The sequence below is a fragment of the Gymnodraco acuticeps genome, unplaced genomic scaffold (genome assembly GCF_902827175.1).
Source record: "Gymnodraco acuticeps unplaced genomic scaffold, fGymAcu1.1, whole genome shotgun sequence".
NCBI classification, from domain to species: Eukaryota; Metazoa; Chordata; class Actinopteri; order Perciformes; family Bathydraconidae; genus Gymnodraco; species Gymnodraco acuticeps.
The window spans coordinates 23,817-51,097 of record NW_022990739.1 but is presented as its reverse complement, the minus strand read 5'-3'; the positions used below and the strand labels follow the sequence as shown (position 1 = coordinate 51,097).

The 27,281-nt window shown below is 42.6% G+C and overlaps 1 protein-coding gene across 11 annotated transcripts in view; it reads right to left on the bottom strand.

Annotated features, from left to right (window-relative positions):
- Nucleotides 1–27,281, bottom strand: part of LOC117556548 (NACHT, LRR and PYD domains-containing protein 12-like) — a 56,003-nt gene that overhangs the window by 27,669 nt on the left and 1,053 nt on the right. For 4 of the 11 annotated variants that reach the window (XM_034231911.1, XM_034231916.1, XM_034231910.1 and 1 more), the window contains exons 3-10: nt 22,396–22,530; nt 21,828–21,932; nt 20,533–20,637; nt 10,798–10,902; nt 10,227–10,331; nt 9,083–9,187; nt 3,801–3,902; nt 2,946–3,181 (exon numbers count right to left, since the gene is read on the bottom strand). In XM_034231911.1, coding sequence (XP_034087802.1) covers nt 2,946–3,181; nt 3,801–3,902; nt 9,083–9,187; nt 10,227–10,331; nt 10,798–10,902; nt 20,533–20,637; nt 21,828–21,932; nt 22,396–22,530 — 998 coding nt within the window. The remainder of the gene's footprint in view (nt 1–2,945; nt 3,182–3,800; nt 3,903–9,082; nt 9,188–10,226; nt 10,332–10,797; nt 10,903–20,532; nt 20,638–21,827; nt 21,933–22,395; nt 22,531–27,281) is intronic. The other 7 variants (XM_034231909.1, XM_034231908.1, XM_034231906.1 and 4 more) reach the window with 7 other exon arrangements.

Genomic DNA, 27,281 nt, shown 5'->3' with positions numbered 1-27,281 from the left:
GCTGGTGCCTTAACTGCCAACAGAATTCCAGTTCCTGAACCCTCAGTATTCAGTGGGGATGCATTGAAATACAATGACTGGAAACTTTCATTTGAAATACTGATTGACCAGAAGAACATCCAAGACAAAGAAAATATATACTACTTAAGGAGATATGTTAGTGGACAAGCTAAGAAAGCACTTGATGGTTATTTCCTGCTCGGAACCAAATCTGCCTATGTTGCAGCATGGGAGATTTTGGAGGAGAGATATGGGAATCCATTTACAATTGCAAAAGCCTATAGAGACAAGCTTCAATCGTGGCCCAAGATAGGATCTAAGGACAGCTTTGAGCTCAGAGATTTTGCAGACTTTCTCCGTAGTTGCGAGGCTGCCATGGTCCATATCAAGGCATTAGAGATCTTGAATGACTGTAATGAAAACAGGCAAATACTTTCAAAATGACCAGATTGGCTAACTGCAAGCTGGAATCAGAAGGTTACTGAAGTCCAAGAAGACAGTAAACAATTTCCCTCCTTCAGCCAATTTGTAAAGTTTTTGACAAGAGAAGCAAAGATTGCCTGTAACCCTGTCACATCATTGCAATCACTGAAGCAAGGTGAAGCTGAAAACACCAAATCTCAAAGACAACAAAGCTTTGCAGCAAAGACACTGACCACAAGTTCAGACGAAAACACCGTCTTAACATTCTGTGTAAGAAGAATTGGCATTCCTTGCACAATTGCAGGAAGTTCATGGAGCAAGCTGTCCCAGACAGAATCAAGTACATTCAAGCTCAGAAGCTATGCTTTGGATGTCTCGAGACTGGCCATCAGTCAAGGAGCTGCCACAGTAGGAGTGTATGTGAAGTATGCAAGAAGCAACATCCTACCTGTCTGCATGAAGAGCGTACAAATCAAGAAAGATACAAAGAAAGACCTCAACCAACACAACAAGAAGAAAGAACCACAGCGGCTATTTCCAACAGAGTAATACTTGGTGAAGGTAACACGCAAACAGCTGCTATAATTCCAGTCTGGCTTTCATCCACATGTCAACCAGCAGAAGAAATCCTTGTATACGCTCTGTTGGATTCTCAAAGTGACACAACATTTGTGCTAAGTGAAGTAGCTGAGGCTTTGGAAGCAAGTAAACAACAAGTCAAGCTCAAGCTATCTACTATGACCTCAAGAACCACAGTTGTAAGCGCTCAAAGAGTGAACAACCTACAAGTCAGAGGCTTTTACTCCGGTAAAAAGATTCCCTTACCACCAGTCTATACACGTGACTTCATTCCAGCCAATAGAACTCACATACCAACAGATGAAACTGCAAAAGCTTGGTCTCATCTAGAGCACCTCCAAGGAGAGATTGCACCTCTGCAAGACTGTGAAGTGGGTCTGCTCATAGGGTACAACTGCTCACAAGCTTTACTTCCAAGAGAAGTTGTGTCTGGCAAAGAAAATCAACCTTACGCACAACGTACAGACCTTGGATGGAGTATTGTTGGAAACATGAATCCCTGTGTAGATTATGGAGACGCCATTGGCGTTAGCCATCGCATAGTAGTAAGACAAGTGACACCAGGTGTAGAACCTTCTCTCAGTCTCAAAACTGAAGTACACTATGTGAGCCGAACCAAAGTTAAAGACAATCCAGCAGATCATGCCTCTCAAGGTTTAACTGCAGAGCAACTGAAGACTTCAAACTGGTTCACAGGACCAAAGTTTCTTTGGCAAAAGGACCTACCTGTAAGAGAATGCAAGGTGGGAGAAATCAATAAGGATGATCCTGAACTTCGCAAGGAAGACGGGTCATTATTGGATCGCTTACAGAAATGCTCTGATTGGTCAAGAGCAGTTGCAAGACTGAAACGACATGCCAAAGAACACCAAGGTGTGAAACAAAGAACCAATGAATGTACAACCATTAAAGGGGAAAGACCAAAGTTACCTGACAACAAGACGTGTGCAGTACACCGCCTAAATTGTCTTGAAAGAAGACTAAAGAAGTCTTTCCAGGGTCAGATAGTAGGGTCAGAAAACTTAAATTACTGGTTAGCCAAAGCACATTTGACAAAAAGGGTAAACCCATAATTAGGACTGTGTTCCTTGAAATACCTGTACACAAGGTTGTTACTCTGCTTGAGGCAGAATAAGGTGTTTAATGTGTTGCCTGAGATTCCATGTTAAGTTGTTATCTACAGGTAATGTCTATTTCAAAGTGTAAAGCGTGTACTTTGTACAATAATCTTTTGTGTGAAATCTCACGAGTAATGTGTGATTTGGTGGGAGTGTAAGTGCAGCCTTGACATGTTCATAATTTAACTGTAATGTGTAATAATAATTATTGTTGTAATGTTTCATGCGTGCAATATTTCGTCTTTTATTTTGAAGTCCAAGCTCACGTCTCGTTATGCTGTTCTCGCGTGAGTTAGAGAGCGAGAACATGAGAAGCACCCTCAGAGTAAGATGCACGGATACTTAAAGCTCCGTTAGTTTTGTATTCTTATACATATAAGTTGTGAAGAGAACTGAAGAATACTTCCCTCTGTTTACAGAGCATGCAGCCCAACGAGGTATGTTGTTGTGTTTGTATTACGTTTATGTTTATTATCTCACATGCTGTGCATGTTATTGTGTGTCTAACACGAAACTATGTTTGTCATTTATACTGTTTGTTTGTGTAGTTTTCACGGTGGATTCGGAGGAATAAACCCGTTATGAGAAAGCCACTTGTGTCTGCCTGTGCTTCGAGGGAATTATACACCCCTTTCATGTGAACGCGCACCTAACTAGATAGGACACGGCTGGCTTGAGCGAACGAGTTGATAGCCAGCGTTGTAGGACAGTTTAGCGAGAGCGGCTTCGTTTTGGATTAAGTCAACCGGATAACTCAAAACATATCCAGGAGAGGTTGAACTAGATTCGTAGTATACCCCCCAGGAGACAGAGGTTAAGACTTACTTTGTACTGTTCTGGTCTGACTGGCTGTCTGCAGTCCAGCTCTGGTTCTGGATCTTTTCCCACACTGGGGACATGAGGAGTCTCCTGATGGAGGTTGTTGCTCCCAGTATGAGGTGATGCACTGTCTGCAGAACCAGTGTCCACAGCTGGTAGAGACTGGATCCTTCAGGAGGTCCTGACACAGAGCACAGCTGGACAGCTGCTCCTCCACAGGAACATGACTTTTCCTCTTCCCTCTGTGGAGATGAACACATCCTTTAGAGCACATTACGGTGACTGATTGTTTAAGTTCTTTATCTGTAGATGATATTTCATCCTGATAACTGTTCCAAAGTGGTAGATATTTAGTTATTCATATCATTATGAAAGAAAACGCCCTTCTGTCTGTAACATCATCCGCCTACAGCATGTTCACTGTACCTCACAAGTTGTTACGGCTAAATTAAACTGGTTTATGTAATAACTCCATAATGATTCCAATTTGTAAAAGCAGTTAACACTTTGTCAGGTCTGTCCACATGGAAAGCAAATCACTTTGAAAATGCTAGTTAATGAATGGGGATTAGATTGAGTGGAGTGAGACTTAGCTAACTTTGTGGCTGCTCCATTAACAGTCAAACTAACATCAAGGTTGATACACATACATGTTTAACTTAAATTCAATATGAAGTACTGTAGAACTCTAGGTGCCGATATTCTATACTGAGCTCTGCTGAATTTCTATACTATGGGCTACTGCACTCATGTAATTATTAAAGAAAAGTGTAAAATGATCAGATGGCCTATATATAGATGTATACAGTATATATATATATATGTTTGTCAGGTCAGTTCACAGTAGAAACAGACTCTTACTTTGTGTCTGGGGGTCCAGGTTCATTACTGAACCTAAGTTCATCTTTGGACCAGTCACTCTTCATAGACAGACAGCTGGAGAATGGAGACTCTTCTCCCCGTCTGTGGAAACAACAAATGTTTAAAACACATCAATAGTTCTTGTAAAAAGCAGCGTTTGATTTCAGTTTTGATTTTCTTTCCCCTTTTAAAGATTTTCGTTTTTACTCTAAACTTTATGTCTTAACAATTGGGTTTTTGGGTTTCTGTTGTTGCAATTCTTTGAGAGTGAAAAGTTCTACATGTTCCAAGTGAATTTACTTAACCAAACACAAAGTCCTACATGTCGAGTGTGAGAATGATTTCACTGTTGCAGTTTATTTACTACCGCTGATGATGCCAAGGAGAACAGCGTCACAGGCGTGCAAAGTGTGGACCCAAAAGCACAGATGCAGACACAGCTTTGAAGCACAAAAGAGTCTTTACTTGAGTTACTGATAAAAGATACAATAATGCTATGATTCCAAAAACACAGGATCAGCAGATCCAGAAAAGACATACAATAAATATCTACCTGAAGCTTACCGATCAATAACTAGAAAAATACTTAATAACTACTACCTGATCTTACCTTACTATAACTATGAACGTGGACTATGACTATTACTTTAACTGGACCATGATTTACGAAAACGCTGGAGAGCTCGGCACAACACACAAGACAATCTGGCAACGAGACGGTGAATAGCTGGGCCTACATATACTGACATCACCTGGTGCAGACAATAATGACCTGACAAACAATCACCAGGGTGGGAAACAGAATATGTGGATAAGCAATGCTTGTTTATGATTGATCCACGTGATGTCATAGTAACAATATGCGTCATCAGCCAGACAGACAGTCAGACATTCAAACAATGTGTGAAGTTCACCTTCCTTCAAGACATAAGCCTGTTTGTCTGGTTTATTAATACATACTGAGTATTGGCACGTTGTCGTCTGGAGTATTAATTGTACACATAGTACAAGAACAAGACAGTTACATACTGTGTGCGCTTTACAGTGTTTCATTACTGAACTCTACTGTAGATGTTTACTGTATTCTACTGTACTGTAATCTACTTCACTCGTATAATTATAAAATTATATTTTAAATGGTCAGATAGCATTCAAACTAAATCCTCTTCAGGTCTGATCACAGGAGAAACAGACTCTTAGGTCGCGTTCACGCCAGCCTGGTTTTGTCCGGTTGAATCGAACCCTGGTGCGTTTAACCCCTTGGTGCGGTTTGTTTGGGTCGGTGTGAACACAGTCCGAGACCTCTGATGTGAACTAAACAAACGGACTCTGGTCCACTAAAACAGGCGGTCTCGGAGCGCTTGCTCGTGAACTCTGGAGCGGTTCATCGCTGGTGTGAACGCAGTCCGCACCAAAACACAGGAAGCGTAGTATTTACGAGTCACAAGAACGCAGATGTCTTCAAAATCTTTAGTGAAAGAGTGAAGCAGAATGAAATGTTGAACGGTGTCGTGTAAAGCAAAAATGCTCCGTCAACTATACATATTTTTTTAACGCACGTCGTCTGATTGTATAATCATATGCGCCGTCCGCTAGAGTCAGTTGATATGCTCTCCAGATCAGATAGATAGATAGATAGATAGATAGATGGATGGATGGATGGATAGATGGATAGATAGATAGGTAGATAGATATATGGATGTATAGATAGATGGATAGATAGATAGATAGATGGATGGATGGATAGATGGATAGATAGATAGGTAGATAGATATATGGATGTATAGATAGATGGATAGATAGATAGAAGGATGGATGTATAGATAGATAGATGGATGGATAGATGGGTAGATAGATAGATAGATATATGGATGTTCGATAGCTGGTATCTAATAGATAGCTGGCTGGCTGTCTCGCTCGCTCGCTGGCTCGCTCGCGCGCTGGCTGGCTCGCTCGCTCGCTCGGTCGCTCGCTCGCTCGCTCTCTGGCTGTCTCGCTCGCTGCTCCTCGCTCGCTGGCTGGGCTGGCTGTCTCGCTCGCTCGCTGGCTGGCTCGCTGGGTCGCTCGCTCGGTCGCTCGCTCGCTCCTCGCTCGCTCGCTCGCCTCGCTCGCTCGCTGCTCGCTCGCTCGCTCGCTCGCTGCCTCGCTCGCTCGCTCGCTCGCTGGCTCGCTCGCTCGCTGGCTCGCTGGCTGGCTGGCTCGCTTGGCTGGCTCGCTGGCTCGCTCGCTGGCTCCCTCGCTCGCTCGGTCGCTCGCTCGCTCGCTCGCTCGCTCGCTCGCTGGCTCGCTCGCTCGCTCGCTCGCTGGCTCGCTGGCTGGCTCGCTGGCTCGCTCGCTCGCTCGCTCGCTCGCTCGCTCGCTCGCTCGCTGGCTCGCTGGCTGGCTCGCTGGCTCGCTGGCTGGCTGGCTCGCTCGCTCGCTCGCTCGCTCGCTGGCTGGCTCGCTGGCTGGCTCGCTGGCTCGCTCGCTGGCTCCCTCGCTCGGTCGCTCGCTCGCTCGCTCGCTCGCTCGCTCGCTCGCTCGCTCGCTCGCTCGCTCGCTCGCTCGCTCGCTGGCTGGCTCGCTGGCTGGCTCGCTGGCTCGCTCGCTCGCTCGCTCGCTCGCTCGCTCGCTCGCTCGCTCGCTCGCTCGCTCGCTCGCTCGCTCGCTCGCTAGCTCGCTCGCTCGCTCGCTCGCTCGCTCGCTCGCTGGCTCGCTCGCTGTCTCGCTGGGCTGGCTCGCTCGCTCGCTCGCTCGCTCGCTCGCTCGCTCGCTCGCTCGCTCGCTCGCTCGCTCCTGGCTCGCTTCGCTCGCCTCGCTCTCTCGCTGGCTCGCTCGCTGGCTGGCTCGCTCGCTGTCCTCGCTGGCTGGCTCGCTCGCTGGCTCGCTCGCTCGCTCGCTCTCTCGCTCGCTCGCTCGCTCGCTCGCTCGCTCGCTCGCTCGCTCGCTCGCCTGGCTCGCTGGCTCGCTCGCTCGCTCGCTCGCTCGCTCGCTGGCTCGCTGGCTGGCTGGCTCGCTCGCTCTCCCCTCCAGTTTTCTTTCTCTCGCCCCTTTCTCCCCGCTTTTTGCCGCCCACGTGCTGTCCTCTCCTCCCCCTCGCCTACAGTAGAGACACTTTACAGCAAATACAACAGCACAGATTGTTCAGAATATCAGTATGAGAAAACGACACCTCTATCCTTAGACCCTCACATCGTACAAGGAAAGACTTCCAGAGAAAACTCACAGTTTAAGGGGAAAAAATGGGAGAAACCTCAGGGAGAGCAACAGAGGAGGGATCCCTCTCCCAGGACGGACAGACGTGCAATAGATGCCGTGTGTAAATCAAAGAGATAATACATTTTACAGATAGATAGAAAGATAGATAGATAGATATATAGATAGATAGATGGATGGATGGATAGATAGGTAGATAGATAGACAGATAGACAGATGGATGGATGGATGGATGGATGGATGGATAGATAGATGGATAGATAGATGGATGGATGGATAGAATATACATTTCTAGTAACAAATATAATGCAGGATATGATTGTGCAAGAAATTGATTATTCCAGTGGTTCCCAACCTGGGGGGTTGGAGCGCTATTGGACCCCCCGCACGTGAAGCTTTGGAAGAAGTTGTGAACAAACATTGTTTGCTCGTAAAATCAATAGAATTGACACATTTTCAACACAACCGGCAGCTAAAATAAAAAGTGGCCTTTCAGCTATAATGCCAACAAAGTATGATGTGGCATACATCTCTATTGACATCTAACGTGTTTGGTGCGGAGATCTCTCTCTCTCTCGTCTGTGTTGGGGGCGGGGCATCTCGCTCAAAGACTCGCTGCAGCACCGTGCACATAGAGATGCACGTGGAGAACAGAGCGTTCAAAAGTGACTATCTAATCTACAGAGCTCGATGTGGTCAATGCTCGTTTGCCATAAGTATTTTCGCGGAAACACAAGCAATCTGTCCATACCCTTGTTTCTCTGAGAAGAGAAGAAATACTATTCTAAAAAGGAGCTGACACATGGTGTCTCTTCACTTGTACACTTGAGGGGTCAGAGTTCATATGGTGAGGGATTCCATGAGCGGTATGCGCCGGCCTGTGCCTTTACCTTGGACTTCTAATAGAACTGCTCGGGTCTTGATAGATTGAGTGGGGAAGTTCATGAGATCTTTCGAGAGGGTTATCAAGAATAACTTTGATCCAATGACCTTTTCCCTCTCTGTCTGTGTCTGTGTATTCTCTTGTTCCGATTAACCCAGCCAAATCTTTTTTCTTGTTTTGTATCTATATCTACGCCGGGATCCGGAGTCGAGGCTGATCCTCTTGCTGTAGTCCTGTGTCTTGGATCCTCTATCCTGAGTTCTGGATTAAGTGGTGGACGTTCGGGTCGTGGCTGAACCTGTCTCTGCGGTCCTGCCTTGGGTCTCGTCATGCTGCTTCCCTGATGGCTTCCACAGGATTGTAGCTGACATCCTCGTGGATTCATCTTCTTATTACAGACACAGGCATTTCCTAACATTCGGTCTATATGCTGTAAAATGTATTATCTCTTCGATTTACACACGGCATCTATTGCACGTCTGTCCGTCCTGTTGCTCTCCCTGAGGTTTCTCCCATTTTTTCCCCTTAAACCGTGGGTTTTTCTCTGGAAGTCTTTCCTTGTACGATGTGAGGGTCTAAGGACAGAGGGTCTAAGGACAGAGGGTGTCGTTTTTATTTCTCATACTGATATTCTGAACAATCTGTGCTGTTGTATTTGCTGTAAAGTGTCTCCACTGTAGGCTAATTTTATTATATGTACAGCACTTTGGCTCGACCAAAAATCGTTTATAAATGTGCTATATAAATAAAACTTGATTTGATTGGAACACACATTACTAGTTCTTGTAAAAAGTAGCATTTTATTTCAGTTTTGATTTTGTTTAAACGATTCAAGATTTTTGGTCAAATTCTGAGTTTTAAAATTGTGTTTGTGGGTTTCTGTTGTTACAATTTATTCATGAGATTGAAAAGTTTTACATGCTTAGAGTTAATTTACTTAACAAAACACAAATTCTTACGTATCCGGTGTGAGAATGATTTCACTATAGTAGTTTATTTACTATTGCTGTTGATGCAAAGGAGCACAACGTTCAATCACGTGTTTACTGTACTTTTCTGTATTTATTTACTGTGTTTTACTGTGTTTCTGTGCTGTCATTTACTGCACTGATGTAAATATTAAAGACCAGTGTATATTATCTGTTGGCAAATGAAGGCAAATGAATCCTTGTCGGGTCAGTTTACAGTAGAAACAGACTCTTACTTTGTGTCAGAGGGTCCAGGTTCATTACTGAAGTATATAGGTTCTCTTTTGGACCGGTCACTCTTCATAGACAGACAGCTGGGGACTGGAGACTCTGCTCTCTGTCTGTGGAAACAAGACATTTGTTACACACATCATTAGTTCTTGTAATAAAAAACAGCGTTTGATTTCAGCCCTTTTACCCGATTAAAGGTTTTTGGACTTGCTCCCAACTTTCTGTTTTCGAAGTCATGCTTGAGGGTTTCTGTCATTACAATTCATTTGTAACAGTGAAACATCTTACATGTTAGAATTTACTGTAATTGACCAAACTGTGTTTCTGTTCTGTAAAATGTCATCATTTAGAGAACACTTTAGATCAGTGGTTCCCAACCTTTTTTCCCAAAAATGACAACAGCGGTAATTAAAGTTTAAAAGTCTCAAAATGCTACAACTACAGTCACAAACTGGATGAATGTGAAATATTTTGTAAGAGGAGGATGAAAGCGTAATTAAGGAGCACTATTGGATTGACTTTGATGGTTATTGGACTCAGGATTAATTAATTTGGATTCCCGCTGTATGAAGAAATTAAAGGACGGCGGAAGTGGAAACAATTCACAGAGGGATTAAACTGTCTAAAACACATGCTCAAAGTAAGCCGGACTTTGCCGATGTGTTTATGTGGATTCAAAAGTCATAAATAATCTACAAAATGGAGGAGACCGATCTGATCGGAGCAACTGTGACAAATAATCCAACTGAAACCAGCATGGACAATGACTATGTTTTAAAAATGCGCTTATCCAGAAAAGCCCGGTTTGGACACTTTACGCGCAGAAGAAACATTTCTATAGAAAGAATTATACATTTCTGTCTTTTTATGCCTTTAATACACTAACTTGAATTGTTATTCAAATTAATTAATCAATTATTTTTTATAAATTGCGTTACAATTATATGTAAAAAAATAAAATAAAATAAAAAGTCTAAATGTGATATTTGGCCTCAAATCATCTGAGGTTTGGCGCCCTCCCTGCGATCTTTGGCGCCCCCCCCAAGGGGGGCGCGTGCCCCCCAGGTTGGGAACCACTGGTTTAGATGATCACATGGCATAAAAACTGAATCCTCTTCCGGTCAGTTCACAGTAGAAACAGACTCTTACTTTGTGTCTGAGGGTCGAGGTTCATTACTGAAGTATATAGGTTCTCTTTTGGACCGGTCACTCTTCATAGACAGACAGCTGGGGACTGGAGACTCTGCTCTCTGTCTGTAGAAGCGACAAATAGATTACCACACATCATTAGTTCTTGTAAAAAGTAGCGTTTGATTTCAGTTTTGATTTTGTTTACACGATTCAAGATTTTGGGTCTAACTCTGAATTTTCGAGTTTTAAAATTGTGTTTGTGGGTTTCTGTTGTTACAATTTATTTGTGAGATTGAAACGTTTTACATGCTTGAAGTTCATTTACTTAACAAAACACAAATTCTTACGTATTGTGTGTGAGAATAATTTCTCTATAGTAGTTTATTTACTATTGCTGTTGATGCAAAGGAGCACAACGTTCAATCACATGTCTTTACTGTACTTTTCTGTATTTATTTACTGTGTTTTTCTGTGTTTCTGTGCTGTTATTTACTGCACTGATGTAAATATTAAAGACCAGTGTATATTATCTGTTGGCATATAAAATGAATCCTCTTCCGGTCAGTTTACAGTAGAAACAGACTCTTACTCTGTGTCTGAGGGTCCAGGTTCATTACTGAAGTATATAGGTTCATCTTTAGACCAGTCACTCTTCATAGACAGACAGCTGGGGACTGGAGACTCTGCTCTCTGTCTGTGGAAACAAGACATTTGTTACACACATCATTAGTTCTTGTAATAAAAAACAGCACTTGATTTCAGCCCGTTTACCCGATTAAAGGTTTTTGGACTTGCTCCCAACTTTCTGTTTTCGAGTCATGCTTGAGGGTTTGTAACGATCAACTAGGGCTGTGCGATTATGGCAAAAATCATAATCACGATTATTTGGTCAATAATTGATATCACGATTATTTAGACGATTATTCATTGACCATTTATTGAACTTTAAAACAAATAATATTTTACCAATAAACAAGATCAATAAATGTGTTGGAGCGCACTTCCAAAACCATACTAAAACATATATTATTAATATGATAAATAAAAATAAATTAGACCAAAATGAATGAAATCAAACATGTTGCAGTGCACTGTCACAACCTACTGAAAACTCCTTAACATATAGCCAACATTTTGGTTCAACATATTCAACATATTCCACTCAGTTAAACGTTGAAGGCTGGCCCACCGTCATGGTCCAGAAGTAACAGGAAATAAATGTTGAACTACAATTTAAGACCAAATAAAAATGTTTAGGCCACCATGGCAAATGCTGGTAGGACTGCTCATGTCATCTCTTAAAGATGTTTTGCAAGAAACACCAGTCTGTTTACATGGTCTGGTTTCAGAGATGAGCGCAGGCAGGAGACGATATTGCCACCTGTACTGAAGACCCTCTCTGAAGAGGAACTTGTGGCAGTGCTGCCACATATGACACAGGAAAAAAAGAAAATACTCTGAAGAACCCTTTCTTTGCCATTATATAAAAATAGTGTTGCTACAAAAGTATAAATGAGGCTTACTAATAAGACAACTCAGATCTGAAGCTACACAGGAATCTGCTGCAACAGTGCAATAAAAAAGACAACATTAATAGAATCAAACCCATTTTTTGTTGCATTTTATTAGAGTATAAAAAGAAATGCCTTTAAAATAGGATGCAAGCAACACTAGTTTCTGAACTGATAGACTATAATCAATTTAAACAGAACAGATCTTAATGTTTGCATTCTTATACCATTTTGTACAATAATTATCATGAATAAATTCAAACAAACTAAAACTTACAGCAGATTAATAACGGTATCTAAATTGAGTTTTTATTATATCAAAAACCTGTTGAAATGCTGCTGTTATTTTTTACTGTCCCACAAAAGCGCGTCGGCAGCCTCCAGGAAAGCTTCTTTCACAACTTCGCCGTCTTCGAAAGACTTCATGTGTTTCGCTAGAACGTGACTGACACGATAAGATGCTCTGGTAGCAGCCTTGCTCTTGTTGTTGGGCCTGGTGAAAATGGACTGCTGTGCATTTAGCTGTGCTCTCAGGCAGGGGCGGATCTACCGGGGTGGCATGGGGTGGCAACTGCCACCCTAAACAATAGCCTTGCCACCCCAGCTGCCACCCCAGTTGGCATCTTTGTTTTGAAAGAAAAGTTGTGGCTCATCGGACATTTATGAGAGAAAGTCTCTAATGTCCGAGTGCAAGTGAATGCAGCACAATATGCACGTCATGTAACCCCTCCCCCGGTCCTGGCGCGAGAGTGGAAATATGATTGGTGGCGAATTCACTTGAACGGGGGGACGGCACAAAACGAGAAGCCTTTCGGACCCAAGCACTGAAGCAATGAGGTAGTTGCGGTCTACAATGACAGAGAAGAGACTGTCAGTTTGACTGTACTCAGCATTGAATCAAAACGCACTGAAGCTGTTGATCTTAATAAGTTTGTGAGGCGTTTTGCTGAACAAAATAGTAATCGCCGCATTCAGCTGTAATAGACATGCCAACTTGATGCTCTGCTCACGGATGACTCGATGAGCATAACAAACTATTAAGATGATGACCTTGTATGCGTGTATATATTTTTTTCTTTGAGGGGGTCTGCCACCAAAAAACAATTGTAAGTCCTGAACAAGTAAAATAAGACGGTGTGTAAAACTACACTGCCCAGCCAACAGAAAGTAACCACTTTGATTGAACTAGGCCAGTAGGTAAGGACTTTCCACTGGATAATAACTGCAGCGATGTTTATGTTTTAGCTGAATACACGTTTTTTTAACCCTAACTGATGCAGTTAGTCACTTCTTTAATGTTTGTTCTTTCTGATGTAAAGTCAAGGTTGTAACTGTATATCAATAATGATATAATTACTTGTTTTCAAATTTGAAGGAGGGTGAGCAAGCATCTTGATGAACATTCATCATTAACTCCTCCAAAAAATATAGTTTATTCAATAATAAATGAATATGTGAATCATAACAGTTCTTCACTATATCTGTAAAGCGTCTTTGAGCACCTGTAAAAACGCTAACAAATTAAATCTATTATTATTATTTATTAACAGTGATTGACAGCTGATAGGAATAATATGATTGTTAATAGTATCATATTCATTCAGACAAACATCGATGAGACAGTTCATTAATGTACTTATTGCAGCAGTCTGCATAGATTTGACCCTGCTGGTCTAAGAGTGAAACAAACTCATTCAGTTATTGTTCAGTTAAAATTCATTAAATTACGTCTGCCACCTTGTATGTAAGGCTTTACTGATGTGCCACAATAATATCACCTATGTGATTGAGTTAAAATATTAATATTGTGGCTTTCCAAGTTAACATTGATTGTAGGGCTGTAACGGTTCACACACATTTCGGTTCGGTACGTACCTCAGTTTTTAGGTCTCGGTTCGGTACGTTTTCGGTACAGCAGAAAAAATTATCACAAAACATTAATTTTAAATTATTATTAAACTGTGATTAATGTATTCAAATAAATACAAAATATAGTAAAAATAAACATTAAGGTGCAGCATTTCGATGAACTGAAATAATCTGTATTTGAACTGTACTGTACTAGTACCTAAGCAGCCAGCTTGACATTAGGACTTGCTTGTCATTGTATTTTCATGTTGTTTAAAGAAAGATGAACTTGTCCACATTGCTTGCCGAAAGGGCAGATCTGCTGGCACTAACAATGTCTCCTGCTGTGGAGAACACCCTCTCTAGGGACAGAGGTAGCAGATACAGCCAGGTAGCGCTTTGCTACCATGGCAACATAAGGATATTTGGCGTTTGTAATAACTTTGGCTCGGTCTGATCTTTCTGCGAGTGGTGGAGGCTTAAATGCTAGTGGGAGTTGGGTTTGTACTTCAGTCTTTTTTCTTTTGGTACCGGTGATATTCACATTCGGGTGATGCCTTTTCAAGAGTGTGCAAGTTTGATGTATTGCCAGCCGCGTAACCAATGTTAGTTGAACAATGCCGACAAACAGCTTTGGTTCGGTCCACCTGTCTTTGTCCTTCATCCTTGTACGTAACTGCGAAATCAAAATGTTCCCAAACCGGAGACTTCAATGATGCTGGAGGATTTTCAGCTCAACTTTATCTGCGTTCGCCATTTCGACAGTTCCTCAAATTACTGACTACATTTGAACGCATCCCTCTGACCAGCTCTCATAGAATGCCTCTCGTCCAATTAAATGACTTGGTCGCTCTATGATATAGATTACTTCCAGAAAGTTGTTCAATTTTTTACGTTTAACTCTATATTCGTTCGGTACACACGTGTACCGAACCGAAGGGCCCGTACCGAATAATTTCAGTACGGGTACGTGTACCGTTACACCCCTAATTGATTGATATGATTGCGATTTAAATCAGCATATACTTCTGTCAGGGGATGCCACCCCTCAAAATCTCCTGCCACCCCATGAATATTTGTCTAGATCCGCCCCTGCTCTCAGGCCCCTCCCCTTTTGGAGCGTCGGGCAGAATTAGGAGGGAATTCCGTCTCGTAGCGTTTGTGCACTGTTTTGAAATGCCGCTCCTAAATTACCCTTCTTCGGTAAAGCCACGCTCGCATTGCAGATGAGACAGATGGACTTTGAATTGGAATAGATACAAAAATAATGATCCTCCCACTTGGAGTGAAAATTATATATTTGGGGCTTTTTTGCTTCTGCCATAATTGCGGTCTTGTGTGTGTGCGGACTGTCACTCCTGTTGACCATCCATGCTGTTGACACGGACAACGTCAGCGAACTAGTGCACTGCTCACCAGCCACGCCCGGACACATGGGGTGAGGCCGGCCAATCACAAAGCTTTGATGCGTTCAAGTGCATTATTCTGGCACGGGAACATTATGTTACAGGACATTAACGATAACACAGAATATTGTTGTTCTATTTTTAGACACATCTCGCGATCGACTGGGAATCTCCCCGCGACCCTTCTTTTTAACTAGTTGCTGCTCTTGTTCTGACATCTTCGCTTGCGCTGAACACTCACAACACATGTCACTCCCACGTGGCCGAGTGGGCTTTTAGGGAGGGGCGAAAGCGCACCCAGCAAAAATAATCGTATTTTGTCAATTATGCTGTTTTCCTAATCGTCGCAAACCATAATCGTAATCGCGATTAAAATACGATTAATTGCACAGCCCTACGATCAACTATCAAAAATAGCTGTGTTAAATAAACGCACAAGGGGTTCTTGATATGAAATAATATTATAAAGGCAAAACAGAACTGATAAACGGACAATCTACTCTTTCCACAAAAAGTGTATCTACTACTGCAGGGGTGGCCAACCCGCGGCTCTCGAGCCGCATGCGGCTCTTTGCCTAGTTTCATGCGGCTCTTCAGTTCATATCGAATTGTATATGTGTGAGTTTGGGGGAGAGACACTGACTCCTGACTAGTGTTGCACGGTGTACCGATACTTGAAAGGTACCGCGATACCCTGCCGTTAAAAACGTTACTATTCCTCCATTTCATTAGTATCGGTACTTTAAGAATGACGGGGGAAAGTACTCCGGTGAGAAAGCGCCGTTTAATAAGAGCCGTGTGTGTTCAGCACTCTGCTTTCACTCCCTGCACTGCAGCCGTGCCTGCAGTCCCGCCCCTCTCAAGCACGCTCTAATGGCGCGTTTCCACTGCAGCGGGTAGCCCCGTTTAAGCGTCCTTAACCGTCTTCAAGCGGCCAGGCCGGTTTTTGGTGGCGTTTCCATATAGCCTAGTACCGGCCAGCGGGTACTTTTTCCCTCTTTTTCCGGCCTCATAAAATCGTGGTTCCCTCAGACCAGGGCCAGGGCTGAACTAGGGACGTCAACACTCTCGACTGCTGATTGGTCAGAGAGAATCGTCACAAGATTGCGCGCGAGTTCATCCCTAGCGTCGCATATATATCTAGAAGCAAGCTTGCAACATTTTTATACACAGCATTTTGTAAACGGAGGAGCTACAAAAATGGCTACTTCTAAGAAAAGCACACCGTGGTCGACCGAGGAGGTGACGACGTTCCTTCATCTCATTGGGGATGATCAAATCCAGCGGGAGCTCGACGGAACAACTCGAAATGTGAACAAAAACAAAGCCGATCGCCCCGCCTACACTGCGTTGCTACCCAAGGTCCTAAACTGTAATGGAAATGCGCCACGGCCTGGGCCGGCCAGCGAGGCAGCCCGAGGCCAGAGCGAGGACGCTTAGGGACGCTTAAACGGGGCTACCCCGCTGCAGTGGAAACGCGCTAAGTCCCTCCCCTCTCTCATGCACGCGCTAGCTGCCAGAGCATGTAAGAAAACGAGAAGCATGGCTGCGAGTGCAACTGCCGCTGCGCCTCGGCTTGTTGACAAAAAAGACGCCAGAAGCTAAATTTGGAAGTATTTTAGCTATATCTCTGACAGTGAGGACAAGCCTACGGACACCACGAGGCCTGTCTGTAAGAAATGTATTAATTTTATTTAATACGAATTATTGTCATTTATTTTATTTATTGTTCTCATTGTTTAAAAGTTTGTGTTATGGTTCTGGTTCTGGTGTGAAATAAAGCACAATAATTACATTTAAGACTGTTTCCCTTTTTTTAAGAAAAGTATCGAAAAAGAATCGGAATCGCAATTCTTGACTTAGTATCGAAAACAAAATGTTGGTATCGTGACAACACTAGCTAGCTACTCCTGACAGTTAAACCTGATAGTTAAGTATTGAATGCTGATAATTCTGACGTAATTTGGCCGGTCAAAGTTGTTTGGGCTCGGATAAAATCGCTCCGTTACTTTCGTCCCGTGTTACTTTCGTCCCGTGTTACTTTCGTCCCGGCTCTCCCTACGTGTGTATGTGTGGTGTCAGGAGTCAGTATGAGAGGATGACAGCGCGTCTAATTTTGATGTGGCCCAAGAGCCAATCACAATAATACCTGTGATGCAGTGAACCAATCACCTTTGAGGGGGGGAAACCTATCGTTGATTAAACACTATCCAGTGTTTCCCCTACCATTGTCTTGGAGGGGCGCTGCGCCCCGCCAACGGAGCCCCGCGCCCCCCCCTGGAATTCAAGGTGTTTAAAAAATATATATTATTATTATTATTTTTTAATATATACATAGCACCAAATTGCAAATAATCTATAACTACTGTCACTTTTCACATTGAACATGTGCTCTTTTATTAAATAAACTAAACGCTTTCATTTTAAGTTGTGAGTTTAGTGTTTTTGACCCTAAGAAACACTGATGCATTAATCAATACCAATAATCCACAGCTCCTCTCTCTGCTCCAGAGGATTGAAAAAATATATATCCCAATGCCACAAAAATGCATCAGTGACGTGGTTGAAATCTTGTCTCCAGAAAACAAAAAACTGAAACAAGCGGTATCAGTGACTGTGTGTTTGATGTGGCTCTTTGCAGTAAAATATAAAAAAAATGGCTCTTAACCTCTGACTGGTTGGCCACCCCTGTACTACTGTCTCCATCCACACATTCACAACATAAACAAAGACGGTTTTATACGTTATTCAATTATATTGACAGTTTTCCAGCCAAGCAAAACACAAACAAAACTCAACAAAAAGTCCGCTCGGCAATAAACCGAAATTGTCATTACTGCCTAATCCAGGCCACTATAGTTCATTGACAAAAAAGGCTGTTGCTCCTGCGCCCGTCGGCTGCAAACAAAGGAAATGTTTGTAGGCCTATTTAGGCTATAATCCACAAAAAAGGAAACACGATGATCGGCGTGGCACAAAGGAGCGATCTCACCCTGTGTTGGAGAGAATCTCTCTCTATCTGTGCGCGTCCTCTCCACGGAGACGTGCTTCCAGGTCGGTCGATGCAATATCCACTTTCAGTTTTATTTCCCGTTGTATTTTAACATATGTATACATGCTGAGGAAACTTAAATATCCCGCTGAATACCCGCATTCGCCACACACACACTTCCTCCTCCCGTGAGACCCAACCCCTGGCCTCCCGGTGACGCGCCCACTAAAAAGCCTCTGGGCGCGCCGCGACAGGTGAATGTGCAGATGAGGCTTGCAGACCCACACCCTCAAACCGTACATACCAGTGGACATTAACAACTGCAGTTGGAGGATATTATACATTATACAGGTGGCCCTGAAGTGCAAAACACCACAGCATTTCACAAAACACAACAGCATTTCAGAAAACACAACCGCATTTCAGAAAACACAACCGCATTTCAGAAAACACAACCGCATTTCAGAAAACACCACAGCATTTCACATTGGACGGAAAGGGTATTCCTTTAGGGAGAACACTTCTTGTTTATGATTGGACAGAGCCAGCCAGAGAAGCACTGCTGTGATTGGTTGTTTTTGCTGCCAGTCAAGAAATGACGCTTCGTGATTGGTCAACACCCGACAGCGAAATATGTCCCAACACATCAGCCGTTAGCACACACTCAGAGCTCACAGCTCCTCATATCTGTTCTGAAACTGGACAAAAGTTAAACATGTACAAACCATAGACTGTCTATGTCATGGCGAATACAGTCGCTGCTTTATTTATGTCTGTATGACGTTGTTGTGAGTGTGGACGGAGCAGCTACAGGTTAGTTTAGCCTGATGGGTCCGATTCCATTCAGAAAACACGCATTTTAAAAGCTTTTCGCCTGCCGTCTTATCTGCAGACTTGTCAAAGCGTTAATTCATGGTTTTTACTAACCGTTTTTTGTTGTAGCCTTTATTTAACCAGGTGAAAGCCCCTTGAGATCAAAAGATCTCTTTTTCAAGGGTGACCTGCAGGACATTAGTTACACATGTAACATAGAAACAACAGAACAACAATAAGGATGACAAACAACATAATGTACAGGGTACAGTTACAAACTCTATTTACAGTGACAGGTACCATGAGTATCAAACAGCATGTCACCCAGCCGAGTTTTAAAATGATGCAGGGGAACCAAAGTGCTCAGTTTTAAACATGTTTGCAGACTGTTCCAATTTAGTGGAGCTGCACAACTAAAAGCTTTCTTCCCTAAGACAGTCCTAGCACTTGGCACATTTAATAAAACAACATCACGAGATCTCAGGCAATATGTACTTTCAATTCGTCGAGAGATCAGAGAGCAGATATAAAAAGGTAGTTTACCCAACATGGCTTTGTAAATGAACATGTACCAGTGACTGAGCCTCCGTACAGTTAGTGAAGGCAGACCTGCCTTGGCATACAGGGTACAGTGATGAGTAAGTGCTTTACAGTTAGTGACAAATCTCAGGGCACTGTGATAGGCGGCATCTAACTTTTCCAGGCAATGGGCAGGTGCATTCATATAGATCAAATCACCATAGTCCAGCACAGGTAAAAAGGTCACGGTGACTAGCCTTTTCCTGGCTTCAAAAGAGAAACAGGACTTGTTTCTGAAAAAGAAACCTAGTCTAACCCTCAGCTTTTTAAGCAGGTTATTGACATGAAGTTTAAAAGTAAGACAATCATCAAGCCAGATACCTAGGTATTTATATTGGGTGGTCTACCATAGTATTTACGTGGAGATAAGCCCCTTGAAAACCATGAATTAATAAAGCATTAATTCTGTGTTTACTCCTGTCATTCAAACAAGACGCTGGAGAGGGGGCGGGCCGTATCTCCATGTAAATCCTATCGGAATCGGATCGATCAGGCTAAACTAACCTGTAGCTGCTCCGTCCAATCTCACAACAACGTCATACAGACATAGATAAAGCAGCGACTGTATTCACCATGACATAGACAGTCTGTGGTTTGTATATGTTTAACTTTTGTCCAGTTTCTGAACAGATATGAGGAGCTGTGAGCTCTGAGTGTGTGTGCTAACGGCTGATGTGTTGGGCCAATCACGCAGGGTAATTTCTTAACTGGCAGCAAAAACAACCAATCACAGCAGTGCTTCTCTGGCTGGCTCTGTCCAATCACAAACAAGAAGTGTTCTCCCTAAGGAATACCCTTTCCGTCCAATGTGAAATGCTGTGGCGTTTTCTGAAATGCTGTAGTGTTTTCTGAAATGCTGTGGTGTCTTGCACTTCAGGGCCACCGTACATGTATCGTAGATAGTTCATTTCATGATAAACAACATGCCTTAAACCTTTTCCCCTGCCACTACAGTTTAGAAGAAACACCTTAAATCAATGTGCGGCCGTCACAGATTTCTGTCATGACAATTCATTTGTAACGGTGAAAAATCTTACATGTTTGAATTTACTGTAATTGACCAAACTGTGTTTCTGTTCTGTAAAATGTCATCATTTAGAGAACACTTTAGATGATCACATGGCATAAAAACTGAATCCTCTTCGGGTCAGTTTACAGTAGAAACAGACTCTTACTTTGTGTCTGAGGGTCGAGGTTCATTACTGAAGCGCATAGGTTCATCTTTAGACCGGTCACTCTTCATAGACAGACAGCTGGGGACTGGAGACTCTGCTCTCTGTCTGTGGAAACAAGACATTTTTTACACACATCATTAGTTCTTGTAATAAAAAACAGCGCTTGATTTCAGCCCGTTTACCCGATTAAAGGTTTTTGGACTTGCTCCCAACTTTCTGTTTTCGAGTCATGCTTGAGGGTTTGTAACGATCAACTATCAAAAATAGCTGTGTTAAATAAACGCACAAGGGGTTCTTGATATGAAATAATATTATAAAGGCAAAACAGAACTGATAAACGGACAATCTACTCTTTCCACAAAAAGTGTATCTACTACTGTCTCCATCCACACATTCACAACATAAACAAAGACGGTTTTATACGTTATTCAATTATATTGACAGTTTTCCAGCCAAGCAAAACACAAACAAAACTCAACAAAAAGTACGCTCGGCAATAAACCGAAATTGTCATTACTGCCTAATCCAGGCCACTATAGTTCATTGACAAAAAAGGCTGTTGCTCCTGCGCCCGTCGGCTGCAAAAAAAGGAAATGTTTGTAGGCCTATTTAGGCTATAATCCACAAAAAAGGAAACACGATGATCGGCGTGGCACAAAGGAGCGATCTCACCCTGTGTTGGAGAGAATCTCTCTATCTGTGCGCGTCCTCTCCACGTAGACGTGCTTCCAGGTCGGTCGATGCAATATCCACTTTCAGTTTTATTTCCCGTTGCATTTTAACATATGTATACATGCTGAGGAAACTTAAATATCCCGCTGAATACCGGCATTCGCCACACACACACTTCCTCCTCCCGTGAGACCCAACCCCTGGCCTCCCGGTCACGCGCCCACTAAAAAGCCTCTGGGCGCGCCGCGACAGGTGAATGTGCAGATGAGGCTTGCAGACCCACACCCTCAAACCGTACATACCAGTGGACATTAACAACGGCAGTTGGAGGATATTATACATGTATCGTAGATAGTTCATTTCATGATAAACAACATGCCTTAAACCTTTTCCCCTGCCACTACAGTTTAGAAGAAACACCTTAAATTAATGTGCGGCCGTCACAGATTTCTGTCATTACAATGAATTTGTAACGGTGAAAAATCTTACATGTTTGAATTTACTGTAATTGACCAAACTGTGTTTCTGTTCTGTAAAATGTCATTATTTAGAGAACACTTTAGATGATCACATGGCATAAAAACTGAATCCTCTTCCGGTCAGTACATTAGAAACAGACTTACTTTGTGTCTGAGGGTCGAGGTTCATTACTGAAGTGCATAGGTTCATCTTTAGACCGGTCACTCTTCATAGAAACACAGCTGGGGACTGGAGACTCTGCTCTCTGTCTGTGGAAGCAACAACATGTTTAACACACATCATTAGTTGTGTTATGTAAAGGGCAGCTTTTGATTCCAGCCCGTTTACGTTATTAAAGATTTTTGGAGTTGCTCTGAACTTTCAGTTTTTAAGTCGTGTTTGAGGGTTTCGGTTGTTAGAAGTAATTTGTGAGAGGGAAAAGTGTTACATGTTCGAAGTTGATTTACTTAACCTAACACAAAGTCCTACATCTGGAATGTGAGAATGATTTCACAATAGTAGATTATTGACTGTTGCTGATGATGCCAAGGAGCACAGCCAGAGCTCAGTTACACCTCTTCACTTTCCTCTTCTGGTTTCTTTACTCTAATGTACTTTGTTTCATGACTGTACTCCACAGTGATGCTTTACTGTGTGTATATACTGTGACCTGCTACTCAGATCAAACCAGACTCCTCTTCAGGTCAGTTTACAGCAGAAACAGATTCTTACTTTGTGTCAGAGGGTCCAAGTGTATTACTCAAACCTGGAGGTTTTCTGGACACTGAAGATGTCTCCTCCTCCTCCTCCTCCTCCTCATCATCCAAATCTCTCATGGTCTCCATTCTGAGAGATGAACTAGTAACCCTGGAGACAAATACATAAACACACACACTTTATAATGCAAGCATTTCAATCAAATCCATCATAATGATACATTTTGGTTTTAATTTGTGTTGTTGTGAATGTTTCCGAATAATCTGTAAACCTTAACGTGTCAGAAAATTAACAACAAAATAATCATATTACCAAGTTTCACCCAAACTTCCTTCGTAATTCCAGCGGGTATTTGACCACGAATTGCATGGCAGTGAAAGTCAAGGAAAGTGAGGAACTGGCACAAGCTACATTTAATCAAGTACAGTAATTAAGTACAATTTTGAGGGACCTGTACTTTATTTCAATGCTCCGCAACTTTGTACTTCTCCTCCACTACAATTCAGAGGTAAATGGTGTACTTTTACTCCACTACATGTGTTTAATACCTTTAGTTACTTTACAGATTTGGATTAATGATGTGAAATATAATCATCAATTCTTAAATCAGACTTTAGTTATACCTGGAGTAAATTCACAAGCTAACCTGCAGTATACAAAGTCATTCAAACTAGCTGCACTGTTCTGTCATTCTAATGCCTGACATCTATTTCCTTGACTGCTATATTCTTAGTGGCCTCTAGGAACAGGCAAGTGCGTTCCTAGTAAAACGTCTGTGTTGGGTTAACGTTCTGCCATTTTGTTTGAGAGCCGCATGGGGAGCAGGTTCCTGACTCTATCTGTCTCCATCCGGTTATTTTCCCCCTTGAAAAGGCATAATCTGTGAGAACATTTGTTTCGGGAAACATTTTGTATAACATTTGCTACTTATATTTTTGCATCTCATGTAACATTTATCTAAATTCAGCATATGTAGTTAAGCCATGTATGTAATTGCTGCATGAGTAGTAATTGTCCCTTATTGGATGTTGGAGTGCATTTGGTTTATTTTTGGGGAAAAGTACATCGTATTTTGTTGTTGTTAGATATTTATACATGTCTTTGTTTGTATCATTTCAGTTTCACACCGCTCCTATTAAAATACCAAACGTCAGCTCCTGTCTCGGTCATTTTTGGGAGAGTGTTTAGCTCGCTGCATAGCCATGCATCTACACGCGTGGTGAGGGCAGAAGAGTGAAAAGATTAACTTCACCTCAAGATCATCCCGTGGACTAGAAACCCTGCATTACTGCTGAGAGCAACGATGTTGAACGTCCCAGATCTCACTGAGCAACACAACATGGAGGTTAGATCACAAAGCAACACTTCTTCATCACAATGCTCCAGTTGGTTGGGTATTAACATGCTGGCAGCAGAGGCACGTGCAAAGGCTGAAGCTGCGCGTACGAAGGCAGCTTATGCAAAATGTCAAGTGGACATGGAAGTAGAGAAAGCACGCATTGATGCTACGCTTCATGCTCTTAAAGAAGAGGGTGAGGCTGAAGCTGCATCAGCAGCAGCAAACGTGCTTGAAGCAGCTGTAGACATTGAATTTAAAGAACATCAAAAGAAATCTAGCCACTTCTCATCGGCTCAACAATCTATGCAACGCACCAGTGAGTACGTCAATGCACATTACAACAATCAACAAACAAGAAAATTACGAAATGGGTCATCAGACAAATCACAAAGAACAGCAAGCAGCTCTTTCTTCACTGCAAGCACGACCTCAACATACAGAGGCCCCCAACATCATCCAGAGCCCTATCACCAGGCTCCTCTGAGCTTATATTAACAAGGGCCCCAGATCCCATTGGCCTCTCAAACCCACATCAACGCTTTGAATCACTCCCCATCACATTACACTAACGCTGCATACAACTACCCTAGAGGCAGTACACCCTCACATGTAACAACACCCAGACCTTCGGAGATTTCGGACCTCGCCACATACTTGGCACGTCGGGACATCGTCTTATCAGGGCTAAAGATGTTTGATAACAAGCCAGAAAATTATCTGTCCTGGAAAGCCGGCTTCTGCAATGCCATAGAGGGCTTGAACTTGAAACCTAGTGAGGAGCTAGACTTGCTCACAAGGTGGCTCGACGGGAAGTCACTGCAGCTCGTTAAAAGACATCGTGCTGTCAACATCAACTATCCTATGACTGGTCTTAACATGGTGTGGCAACGGTTGGATAAGAGTTACGGCTCTCCAGAGGCCATCGAAGCGTCTCTCTTCACAAGGCTTGAAAACTTTCCGAAAATCCTGAACAAGGACTTTCAGCGGCTGCAGGAACTCGCAGATCTGCTCCTCGAAGTCGAAGCTGCTAAATGTGAGGGTTACCTACCAGGCCTCAGCTTCCTTGACACATCTAGAGGTGTTACACCCATTGTGGAGAAACTCCCATATAACCTCCAGGACCAATGGATAATTCAAGGTTCAACATATAAAAAAGAACATCAGGTTCATTACCCACCTTTCTCCTTCTTTGTTAATTTTGTGCAAAGCCATGCGGAGATGAGAAATTATCTTTGCTTTCCAAAACTCCAGCGCTCAACCTCTCAAAAGTGAGCACCCCACAGCAAAGCAGTGGAGGACTCAGAACAGCAATTCAGTCAATAAAACTGAAGTAGGGAACTACTCCTCCCCTGACTCTAAAAACAAGCCTCATGAGGATCCAGACAAGCTATGCCCCATTCACAAAAAACCACACCCCCTCAGAAAGTGTAACAGCTTCAGGGGAATGCTGCTTGATCAACGCAAGAGCTTTCTGAAAGAGCATTTCATATGTAATCAGGGTCTGATTGTGGCCGAAGTAGATCCTCATCTTCTGACGGAGAGTCAGCGAACACCATTTCCACTGCGTCTTCAAGCTTATACAGCCTCTTTCTGGGTGCCATTATTTGCTCGAATAAGTCCTAAAAGCAAATACATCCTTGTCCTTATATTATATTATGTTCTGTTGCCTGCTGTTGTCTCTGTGTTCTCTTTTCGCTGTGTTCATCAGTGTTTTGCTGCTGTGCGGTGGAGGTGCAGCTGTGGTTCCTCTGCTGCGTTATGTGCGTAAAGCTGCCGCTGCTAGCATTATTTATACTACGCAGGATCCTATCTCTGGAACCCATTGGTCGATTTTGGGGGTTGACACCTTTTTTGAAACGTTAGAGCCAATAGAATCGAGGGGGAGTTAGTAAGTCCCGCTAAACACTTACGTCAAGGAGAGAGAGGTTTGCTTAAACAGCACGTGAGACAGCAGTAGCCCGGACTGCAACATTTTATACCTACTCTGCTGCATTGAATGTAATGATGGATTATCAGGAACAATTCTAAAGTGACTAAGAGACATTGGATTAACCTTGAGCAGTGTTTTTATTCCCTTGAACAGCAACTGTAAAACATAATTAGCGTTTTTATTCCCTTGAACAGCAACGGTAAGACATCATTATTGTTATGATTTAGAAAAGTGTTGTTGTTTTCTTGCTCTGTTCTGGCTGCTAGCTCAGTGAGTTTGTGTCATGCAATGATGATACTTATGTCAAAATAATCTGTGGAGTATCAGCTTTCAGAAGATATGTAGTTTGTGCAGAACATATTAAGTTTTAAAGATTATTTGTGCTAGTTAGCACCGGAAGTAACATCAGCCCGTTTTCACTGAGGGCTAATGCTAACGCTTCTTGTGAGACTTGTGTTTTGTTTTGGTAAAAGTGGCTCATATCGTCAGGTAGCTGAGTTTTTTTCCCGTTATTTGAGTATAAGACATTCATAGGTTTTTACATGTTAAGAAGCCCTGAGACACAGTTTCGTGAAAAGAAAAACCGCTGCCCCGGTACCGGGGTCTCTCGGGCTTAACAGGTTAATGCTTAATACTGCTTTACTTCTTTATTATATTAAATAGGTCAAAATGTATATTGCTGGACCTCTTTAGATTTCTTTACCTTCTCCATGCACCTTGGAAGTAGGTTACCCTGTTAAGCGCCATTCCCCCACGGGCGGGCTTCTTAACATTTAAAAACCTATTAATGTGTCATACCCACTTAACGGGAAGAAACGCAGCTATCAGACAATATTAACAATTTTTAGCAAAACGAAACATAAGGGTAATAACAAAGGCTCTGAATTAGCCCTGAGCTAACACACTTAGCACAGAACTCACGCTAAAATACCCTTATTACTCATCATATCTGCAACAAACAAGATATCGATTATCAAGCTGAGATTGCACAGATTCGACAGGTATTAGTATCATTACTGACCGATCCGAACTCACGACTCGAGAAGCGAAGACATCACACCACGTAGCATTAGGTAGCCAACACGGCAATATGTCTTACCTTTGTTGTTTTCTGATCAAAAGTTGTCTTCGATAATCCATCAGCAATAAATCTAGTTTTCAGTTTTCAGATTTCAGAGCGTAAAATAGGTTTCGCTTTGGGCAAACTGTGTTCGCATAGCTCTCATTTCTCAATGGTAACATATATGTGTGTATGTGGAAATTCCCCTTCGATTCTACTGGCTCTAACGGTTCAAAAGAGATGTCAATCATCAAAATTGACCAATGGGTTCCAGAGAAACGGCAAATACACCCATTTCCACCCAAATTACCCCAGAGGTGGGTTTTTCTTTGCTAAACCTCTCTAAAAAGGTCAAATGTCACTTGTTTTGCATCAATCTTGATACAGGGTACTTAATATATGTTATAGTTTGGATTCCCAAAGCTTTTAGTCTATATCCCATAGGGATGTAACCATACCAAAAACTCACGGTACGATAATATCGCGATTAAAAAGTCCACAGTACGATATTTATCGCGATATTGAAAAATAAAGAAAAACGATGTGAATTTTTGTTTTCTTTATTAAATAAT